The sequence below is a fragment of the Eptesicus fuscus genome, chromosome 3 (genome assembly GCF_027574615.1).
Source record: "Eptesicus fuscus isolate TK198812 chromosome 3, DD_ASM_mEF_20220401, whole genome shotgun sequence".
In the NCBI taxonomy this organism is placed as follows: Eukaryota; Metazoa; Chordata; class Mammalia; order Chiroptera; family Vespertilionidae; genus Eptesicus; species Eptesicus fuscus.
In genome coordinates, this window is record NC_072475.1 from 904684 (window position 1) to 915000 (window position 10317).

The window sequence follows — 10317 nt, forward strand, 5'->3', positions numbered from 1 at the left end:
CCCGCAGCAGCAGGGACTGGCCAGGAGCGGCTCAGACACCGCCCGCCACACACGGACGGAGCACGCGGGCCAGGCCTCCCATCTCCCCCCGAGTCTGCAAAAGGGGCTCGCGTCGCCGTGACCCCGACCCAATCCTCTCCGGACGTGGGCAGCGAGCAGGGGCGCTTACAGCTCACACAGCCACGGAAGCCGCTGGAAAGAGCCCGGGCCGCGCAAAGGGGAGGGCTCCTGCAGCTCGCACCGCCCCGCCGGGAGCCCCGCCCGCCGGCATCGCCACGTGCGGGGCAACCCTGGGCCTCTGCTCCCCAGGACGCCCCCTGGGCCTCACCTTGCAGACGCCCTCCAGCGTGTCCCGCGCGGAGTCCCCGGGCCGCACGACCGTCAGCACGGTCCGGTTGTCGGGCAGACAGAACCAGGACGGCGTGAAGTACTCGTGGACCCACATGTCGCAGTCGGGGTTCTGCTGGTGGGCGCTAGGCAGGGCCATCTCCTTCTCCACCTGCAACGGGGAGCCGTCAGCCGGGCGGCCGCCGTGGGCACAGTGACCTCCGACCCCAGGACACAGGGCCTCCTAGTCCCGAGAAGGGCCCGGTGCAGAGGCAGCGGCTGGGGGGCAGGACAGGGGGTGCCTGGGGGGGAAGAAGTACGAGACAGGAGCGCTGCTGGGGGGGGGGGGGTCCTCAGACCTCAGACCTGGCCCAGGACACCCCAGGCGGGCATGCAGGAATGGGAGGCTGGGAAACTTAGAAGGAACCTAGGGAGGAAGGAAAGAAAAAGGGAGAAGGAGAGAGGGAGGGAAGGAGAAGAAAAGGAAGGGAGGGAGGAGGGAGGAGGGAGGAGGGAAGGAGGGAGGGAGGGGAGGGAAGGAGGGAGGAGGGGAGGAGGGAGAAGGAAAGGAGGGAAGGAAGGAGGGAGGGAGGGAGGGAGGGAGGGGAGAGGAGGGAAAGAAGGAGGAAGGAGGGAAGAGAGAAGGAAGGAGCCTAACCCATCCACTGGCTCAGCTCAGCCATGGGTCCTCCCATCAACCACGTCAAGCTCCCGCAGAGCCACGGCAAGAGGCCCACGGGCTGCGAGGGCGAGGAGCCCGGGGAACGGGGAGGCCGGGCCGCGTGGCAGGAGCAGCTCCCGGGGAGGGCAGCACCTCGGGGTGAGTGCGAGGACGCGTGTGGGGGCCTCCTGAGGCGGCCGCTGTCCCACCCCCACCTCCCTGCCTGGGGCTCAGGACACCCCGCGCTCAAGCTCTCCCACTGACTCTGAGGCTGAGAACCGGGGCGTCGCACCCCCACCGAGCGGCGGCGGCCCGCTATGGTCTAAAAGCTCGGGGTCCACGGACGCAGAGGCTGGAAAGGCCCGAGGACAAGCCGGCGCTCTGACCCTCCGGTCAGAGGCCCCAGAGCCCCGAACCCCCCTGAACCCGCGCCGCGGGGAGGTCCCTGACGCTCCAGCCGATGCGCGTCCCGTCGGGGAGGCCAGCGCGGTCCTCGGCACCTAGTGGGGCCGCACGAGCCCCCGCGGGGAGGGGGGGGCCTCCTCACCGACGCCCAGAACACGGTTCGCGAGGGCACGGCCTCCGGTTCCCTCCGGACTGGATGGAGCTTCCTCCCCCGACCGGCCCTGAGCCACTCCCCGCAGGGCCTCCCGGGGGCCACGCTGAACCCCGAAACGCGGGCTCCGGGGCCTGCGGCCGGCTTTAAAGAACGACGGCGCCGGGCGGGGCCCGCGGGACAGACGCGCCGTTACCTTGCCATCGGGGACGGCGTCGTCGAAGACCTCCTCCAAAGCCTGCTTGACGGCGTCCGGGCCCTCGCCGAACACCTGCAGCCACACGGGCGTGAGAGCCGGGCCCAGCTGGCAGGATGGGGGGGCGGGGCCGGGAGGGGGCGGGGCCGGAGGGGGCGGGGCAGGGAGGGCAGGGCTGGTGGGCGGGACTGGGCTGGGGAGGGACCGGGAGGGGCGGGGCTGGAGGGCGGGGCCGGGAGGGGGCGGGGCGGGCGGGTGGGACCGGGAGGGGGCGGGGCCGGGAGGGGGCGGGGAGGGCAGGGCTGGTGGGCAGGACTGGGCTGGGGAGGGACCGGGAGGGGCGGGGCTGGAGGGCGGGGCCGGAGGGGGCGGGGCAGGGAGGGCAGGGCCGGAAGGGGGTGGGGCGGGTGGGCGGGACCAGGAGGGGCGTGGCTGGGCGGAGCTGGAGGGGCGGGGCTAGGGAAGGACCAGGCAGGGGCGGGGCCGGGGGGGCCGGGAGGGGCGGGGCTGGGGCTGGGGAGGGACCAGGAGGGGGGACCCCCACGGCGACGCCCCGCCCCGGCCAGCGCACCTGGTTGATGCTGGGGTGCCCCTGCTTCTTCTTGGAGGTGGTGTCCAGGCCCCAGAGCGAGGAGAAGCGGCTGCGGCGCTTGCTGGTGGAGCGGGACATGGCCTGCGTGCGGCGCCTCACGCCCGTCTCGGCGGTGCGGGCGGCCACCTGCGGGCGCGGGAGGGCGGCGGACAGCGGGGCGGCATCAGGCCACTGGCCATCCCTCAGGGACCCGCCATCGCACCCTCAAACGCCGGCGCTCGTCACACCGGCCGGCACCACGGCCCCGCCCTCCCCCGACGGAGCCCACGGCCGGCACCGGGCCCCCTGGACCCCGCCTGTCCGCGGACGGCGGGCGACCTGTCGGTGTCTGACTCATCGGTACGGACACGGGACAGTCCCAGAACCACGGGACGCGTCTCAGCCGCCCGCCCGGCCACACGGACCACCCGCCGCCGTCAGCACAGACACGGAGCGGCCATCCGACCCCGCGAGGCCAGTTAGATCCCAGCGCACGTCCCTTCCGCTCGGCTTCTCCGCTCCTCACCCCTCTTCCCTCCGGACACCTGCCCGGTCCCAGCGCCGCCCCTCCGGCCCTCAGAGGCCCGCGTGCAGCTGTGACCTGGCTCAGGGGGGGGAGCGGAAGGTCTGCGCTTCCAGGGACCGGAGCGGGTTCCCCTGGACCCGCCGCCCGCTCCCCGCCGGAGGGGCAGGGTCCGCGGGACGGAGGCCGGAGGAGCCTCTGGGAGGAGGCCGGGACGGGAGAGCCCGGGCCACCAGGGCGAAGCCCCCTCGCTGCCTGCGTGCCCCCCGCTCAGTGGAAGGACAATGAAAGCTGTGTTTCGTTTAAAAGTAAAAAAGGAAACTAAACCCCAGTGAGCTGTGTGCAAGGTGCCAGCAGCCCAGGCAAGAATGTCGGAGGGAAGAGGCCGTTTTCACCTGCCACTGACGACGGAAACACAGCGAGAAGCGGAACCCCCGGGGAGATCTGCGCCCAGTACATACGTGTGACTTTGCCCATGTGCGCACACACGTGTGTGTGAGAGAGAGAGAGAGGGAGGTATGATGTCTCCACTTACCGTTTCCATAAGGTTAAGGTAAAAAAATATGTACTTGGGCCTGGCTGGTGTGGCTCAGTGGTTTAGCTTTGACCTTTGAACCAGGAGGTCACAGTTCGATTCCTGGTCAGGGCACATGCCCGGGTTGCGGGTTCGATCCCCACTGTGGGGTGTGCAGGGGGCAGCCGATCCATGATTCTCTCATCATGGATGTTTCTCTCTCTCCCTCTCCCTTCCTCTCTGCAATCAATAAAAACGTATTTTTTAAAAACACAAAAAATGTCCTTGGGCCCTGCCCGTTTGGCCCAGCGGATAGTGTCGGCCCGTGGACTGAAGGGCCGACGGTTCGATTCCCGTCGAGGGCACATCCCGCGGGGGCGGGCTCGTGCAGGAGGCAACCAATCGACGTCACTCTCTGTGCCTCTCCCCCGCCCTTCCACTCGCTCCAATCAATGGGAAAATGTCCTCCGGTGAGGATTCACAGAAAACGTAGACATACGCCTGTGGGCGCAGGGTTACCAGCAAACACGGCCGCGGAGGTCCCCTAAGCCAGTGCCCGCGTCTTCTCGGCACGACCCCCAGCCCGTGGAGGGCGAGCGGGGCCTCTCAGGGAAGACGTGCCCCAGAGAGGCTGTCAGAACCCCACGGCCCACTCCCACGCGCTGACGCAGCCCCTCCCACGGGACCGGCGCCGCGGCCGCTCACCAGGGCGTGGAAGGAGGACACGGAGAAGATGCCCAGGCGCCCCATGGCCACCTTGGAGGGCCGGCTGGCGAAGGCGAGCAGCCGCTTGGGGTTGGGCAGCTCGCCGCCCTGCAGGCTGGCCAGGTAGCAGCGGTAGCGAAACAGGTCCACCTGGAACTGCTCGAGGTTCTGCTCCCACACGAAGATCTGCGGGGACGGGAGGGCGGGAAGCCAGCGTCAGGCTCCATCCTGCACCGGCATCACCCCCGCCCCAGCCCGTGTCCATCCTAGGGGTGCACAGAGGGGCCCTGCGTTCACAGCCGGCAGGGTCTCTGCAAAGACGTGGGCGTGAATTCAGTAAGCCACACGGAAACACGCCACGAGGCCCTGTGCCCCGGGCGGGGCTCACGTTTGCAGCGTTATAGGGGCCTCCACGCCGGACTCGGGGCACAAACCGGGAGGAGGAAGTGAAAACGGGGTTCAGCCGAAACCGGTTTGGCTCAGTGGATAGAGCGTCGGTCTGCGGACTGGAAGGTCCCAGGTTCAATTCCGGTCGAGGGCATGTACATTGGTTGTGGGCACATCCCCAGTGGGGGGCGTGCAGGAGGCAGCTGGTCGATGTTTCTCTCTCATCGATGTTTCTAGCTCTCTATCCCTCTCCCTTCCTCTCTGTGAAAAATCAATAAAATATATTTATAAAAAAAAAAAAAAGAAAACGGGGTTCAGCCCTGGGAATTGGGTGACTTACAGGGCTGGCTTCTCCCAGGAGACGGGGAGAAGAGGAGAAGGGGGTGAGCTGAAGAGCAGCGCGAACCCCCCAGCCCTGTGGGCACAGGTGGGTGGTGAAGAGGCCCAGGTGGGGTGTGGGAACAGGGATGGGGCTGACCCAGATCCTGGGTACTCAGGCCCCGAGGGTAGACCACAGAAGCCCTCGTGGTTTAGGGCAAAATAAGACCTGCCCCCTAAAGCTGATGTGACATTTCAATAGGATCATGTAAGCGTAAGACTGGAGGCGGGAGCTGTTGCTCACGGGTTGAGTGTCAACCCATGAACCAGGAGGTCACAGGTGTGACTCTGGTCAGGGCACAGGCCCAGGCTGTGGGCTCGGGTCCCAGTGTGGGGCGAGCAGAAGTGAGCTGATCAATGATTCTCTCTCACCACTGATGTTTCTCTCTCTCCCTCTCCCTTCCTCTCTGAAATCAATAAAAATGTATTAAAAAAAAAAAAAAAGAAAAAAACACTCTACATCCCCTAAACCTAGAATCCTAAGTTTATTGAGGAGTCCAGAGTGGACCCCACCGCTGAGCCCGTCCACCCGATAATGTGCAGACGAGGTGCAGACCTCCCAAGGCCAGACGCCCAGCACACACCCAGGACGGCTTCGTCCCATCTCGGCCTCCTTCCCACGTGACGCTGCTCCGTCAGCTCCTGACAATCGACCATGAGCAACAGCGAGGAAACTGCCCGTCACGGTAAGGAACTGAGCAGCTGCGTGGTGGCCACAGGCAGGCAGAGGAGGGAGCCGAGAGCCACTCAAGACCTCAGGACTCCACCAAGTCTAGACTGAGAGTGATCACCTGACCCAGGAGGGCAATCACCTGACCCAGGAGGGCAATCACCTGACCCAGGAGGGCGATCACCTGACCCAGGAGGGCGATCACCTGACCCAGGAGGGCGATCACCTGACCCAGGAGGGTGATCACCTGACCCAGGAGGGTGATCACCTGACCCAGGAGGGTGACCACCTGACCCAAGAAAGCGATCACCTGATCCAAGAGAGCAATCACCTGATCCAGGAGAGTGATCACCTGACCCAGGAGGATGATCACCTGAGCCAGGAGGATGATCACCTGAGCCAGGAGAGTGATCACCTGACCCAGGAGGATGATCACCTGAGCCAGGAGGATGATCACCTGAGCCAGGAGGGCGATCACCTGACCCAGGAAGGTGATCACCTGACCCAGGAGAGCAATCACCTGATCTAGGAGTGATCACCTGACCCAGGAGAGCGATCACCTGACCCAGGAGAGCGATCACCTGACCCAGGAGAGTGTGAATCTAGAGGGAGAGCGATCACCTGATCTAGGATTGTCTTCTTCTTCTTGGAGTCGGTGACGGAGGACAGCTGCATCTCGCCCATTTTCTTCATCTTCTCGTCCATGTCGATCTTCTGCTCCAGCTTCTTGATTTCCGACTTGAGGAGGCGGAGCGTGTCCTCCTTGTGGTGGTGCCTGGCGACCGCGGCCGAGCAGGCCGAGTGGATGGCGGTGATCCAGTTCTCCAGCTCCGTCTGGCTGGTGGTCTGCGGGGGAGGGGGACAGGGGAAACAGACACCTCTTAGGCTATCGGTACGAGCACCTCCCGATGGGCCAGTCCCAAATGGAGCGCATCCTGAATTTTCACAGAACGATGCGAAGGATGAGGGAGGAGCATCTGTGTATCTGCAGCTAAGCATCAGCCCCTCGCAGCAGCAGGTCAGGAGGCAGTGTCTACAGTCAGGTAAGAAACAGCGTGAGTGTGTTCATGAGAAATGAAAATAAGCTATGTGCAGTGTGCATAGGAATTTGTTCATAGTTTTTTTAAACTATAGTCCGGCCCTCCAGCGTCTGAGGGACAGTGAACTGGCCCCCTGTTTAAAACGTCTGAGGACCCCTGGTCAACGCTAAGCCAACGGAGAACAAAGGCCCCGCCTCCGCCCGTCCGTCTGCAGGTGAAGTTACAGGGACAGAGCACCAGGGAGGGTCCGACTAGGGTCCCAGGTGATCTCAACGCGCCTTAGACGGGAAACGGCCAGAGCCGACACTCCACGCGGCACCGAGCCGCGCTGAGCATGGGGGTTGGAAAGCCTCCTCGGTTGGGGCTGGAAAGGAGCCGCCTTGTGGACCAGGAGCTGAGGCGGAGGGTCTGGCACCCCACGAGCTCCCGATGACTCCACGGGCGCTGTGGTTTCCGGGAAATTCGGGAACTGACCTCCGCCTTGCAGAGGAGTGAGAGGCAGGCTGCTCCGGGCAAGGTGGGTGCATGGGGGGCCGGGGGGCCGGGGGGCCGGGGGGCCGGGAGGCCGGGAGGAGGAGATGGAACTCACTCCTGGTGAGCGGACTGGACGCCTACGTGACGGCAGGAGGCACAGGAGCCGCGTGCAAACAGCAGACGTGCTTCAGACCAGAGGGTCCACGGCGCCCAGGAGTGCGGGCGCCACGCAGCGCCCGGTGTTCCGTCCGGGCACTGGCCTCTCCCCCTTCGGTTGTCAAATAAAAACACGACCACGGCCAACACAAGAGCCGTCTGGTGTGAATGAATCGAAATGGTACCTTTTTTTTTTTTTTATCAGATCGGCAGAAAAGTAACATAGCTGTTGGTGTGCCTCAGAATTCTGATAATTAGCTGACGGCCGAAGATGAAAGAGGCCGCGAATCGCTGCTCTAGACCCTGGGAAAGAACACAGACGCAAAGGGATGCGGCAAACGGCGCCAGAAAGAGCGCCTTAACCCAACGGAACAAGGAACTTTCCAGAACTTGGCATTGGCTTACGACGCAGACCGTGGAAAAGCTGGGAGCTCGCCGGGCGGGGCCGTGGCCGTGGCCGTGGCCGTGGCTGTGGCCGTGCAATGGGCAGGCGGAGCCGCTTTGAGGGGCCGCGCACGGTGGTGCCTACTCAGTCCCGGTGTCAGATCCGCCACGTCCACCCGATGCCTCCTGGTGGGGGGACGCCCAGACCCCTAAGCTGGCTGCACGGGACCTCTGTCCAGTCTCCGCACAGAGCCACCGGGCGCTCGGGGGTACAACCCAGGGCCGGGCAAACCAAGTCCTCAGACTCCCCGGGGAAGAGGCGCCGCAGGAGAGAGGCTCCGGCAGGCAGAGCCGGGCACCGTCTCCCCTCAGGTCGCACCCACAACCCAGGCTGCCGCTGCGCATCCGCGACGGTCAGGCACCTGCCTTGTCATCACGCTTCATCCCCAGTTCAGCGCATGGGTCTGCCTCCCGGGCTGTGTTCACTCGTCCCTCAGGACACGCCCGACAGGCCTCAGGCGAGTGACTTTCTGAACGAGGAGCGTGTCCTACGGGAAGGCACTCACCCCCGAGGTGCTATTCTGGACGCCACGTGAGACACGGCTGCGTGGTCTCTACCTGGTCAGGCCGCATGCCCTCCCTGCCCCTCTCCCTGCCCATTCCCCTGCCCGCCCCCCCGCCCACTCTCCCTGCCCTCCCTGCCCGCCCCGCTGCCCCTCTCCCTGCCCGCCCCCCCCTGCCCACTCTCCCTGCTCTCCCTGCCTGCCCCCCCCGCCCGCCCCCCCCGCCCCGCCCCCCCTGCCCACTCTCCCTGCTCTCCCTGCCTGCCCCCCCTGCCCGCCCCCCTGCCCGCCCCCCCCACCCGCTCTCCCTGCCCCTCTCCCTGCCCTCCCTGCCCGCCCCCCCGCCCGCTCTCCCTGCCCCTCTCCCTGCCCGTTCCCCCTGCCCGCCCGCCCTGCCCGTTCCCCCTGCCCCCCCCTCCGCCCGCTCACTGTTCCCGGGCACTAATATAGGAATTAAACCCAAGGTTAGGCCCAGCTGGCATGGCTCCGTGGTTAGCGTTGACCTATGAACCAGGAGGCTGCAGCAACCTATAAATTATCCCAAAACCAGAACTGGATTCCCGTCAGGGCACAGGCCCGGGTTGTGGCCTCGGTCCCCAGTGTGGGGCGTGCAGGAGGCAGCGATCCATGGTTCTCTCTCATCACTGATGTTTCTCTCTCTTCCTCTCCCTTCCTCTCTGAGATCAATAAAAACATTTTTTTAAAAACACACACAATATTCGGATACATTACCAAAAAAGCCACGAGCTTTCTGGAATTGTGGGTAAGGTCCCCGGTAACGGGCGGAGGGAGGGCTGGGAGGACGGGTGCCGTGTGGGTGGTGGCCCCCCCCCCGCCCGGCCTCCCGTAGAGGGGAGCGCACCTAAACGCAGCGCGTGGCTCCCCTGGCGCGGGCACAGCCTCGTGCCGTCTCAGCGGCCACGCCCCCTCGGCCGGTCCCACCCGCACGCCCAGCACACAAAACCCCTTTCTCCCGCAGCCGGTACCACGAGTCCCGTCCACGGCGAACCTGAGCGACAGCGTCCAATCACAGCACAGGCGCTGGACGGAGCCCTGGGGCTGGAACAACCTATAAACCATCCCATAACCTGGCTGGTCTCCTCGCTCCCCCCTCAGCCCTACACACAGGCCCCTACACACACTCTCACACACACACACACACACACACACACACTTACACACTCACACACACACACATACACACTTACACACTCACACACACACTCACACACACACACACTCACACACACACTCACACACATTCGCACACACACTCACACACTCACACTCACTCACACACTTACACACACTCACACACACACACTCGCGCACGCACACACACACACTCACACACACACTCGCACACACACACACACACACTCACACACACACACTCACACACACTCACACACTCATACACTCACACACACTTACACACTCACACACACTCATACACTCACACACACTCATACACTTACACACACTCACACACACACTCGCGCACGCACACACACACACACACACACTCACACACACATTCACACACACACACTCGCACACACACACACACACTCGCACACACACTCGCACACACACTCACACACACTCGCACACACACATACACACACACTTGCACACACACACACGCACACACACACACACACACACACACAGGTCTCCTTCCGGGCGCCGCCCCAGGAATGCGGTTGGAACCAGAAGGTGGGGAACGCCCTGGTGTACCCCCAAGGGCAGCGATTCTCTCTGAAAAGGGCCGTTCTGGCTCTGCCCCCGTCAGCGGCATAAACACTTCACCCACAAGCGGACACAGAGGTTTGCATGAATGAGGCCCTATGTTGCCACGAACGAGTTCTATTCAACGTGACCCACAGGGGAGAGTCTGCCAGCAATCTGTGGCCAGGAAAGTCGCTCCGAAGGGAATTCAATCAGGGGGTGCAGGTACACAGGAGGGCGTCCCGCCCGGGCCGGTGTGGCTCAGCTGGTCGAGCGGCATCCTGTGCAGCTAAGGTCACAGGTCAGGGCACATCCCCAGGCTGTGGGTTCAGTCCCCGGTCGGGCGGGTGTGGGAGGCACCCGGTTGGTGTTTCTCTCTCTAAAACCAATTTAAAACGTAGATGCAGACAGAGAGCGCATCCCCAACAAATGTATAGACACTTCAACAGCTGGTAGCTCAACTCTGACAATGAAATGCACT

At 64.3% G+C, this 10317-nt stretch overlaps 1 protein-coding gene across 1 annotated transcript in view; it reads right to left on the bottom strand.

The window, feature by feature from the left end:
- Positions 1–10317, bottom strand: part of TIAM1 (TIAM Rac1 associated GEF 1) — a 112174-nt gene that overhangs the window by 39233 nt on the left and 62624 nt on the right. Inside the window, exons 6-10 of the mRNA XM_054713322.1 lie at positions 6110–6334; positions 4054–4239; positions 2312–2458; positions 1741–1815; positions 329–499 (exon numbers count right to left, since the gene is read on the bottom strand). Of these exons, the coding sequence (XP_054569297.1) occupies positions 329–499; positions 1741–1815; positions 2312–2458; positions 4054–4239; positions 6110–6334 (804 nt within the window). The remainder of the gene's footprint in view (positions 1–328; positions 500–1740; positions 1816–2311; positions 2459–4053; positions 4240–6109; positions 6335–10317) is intronic.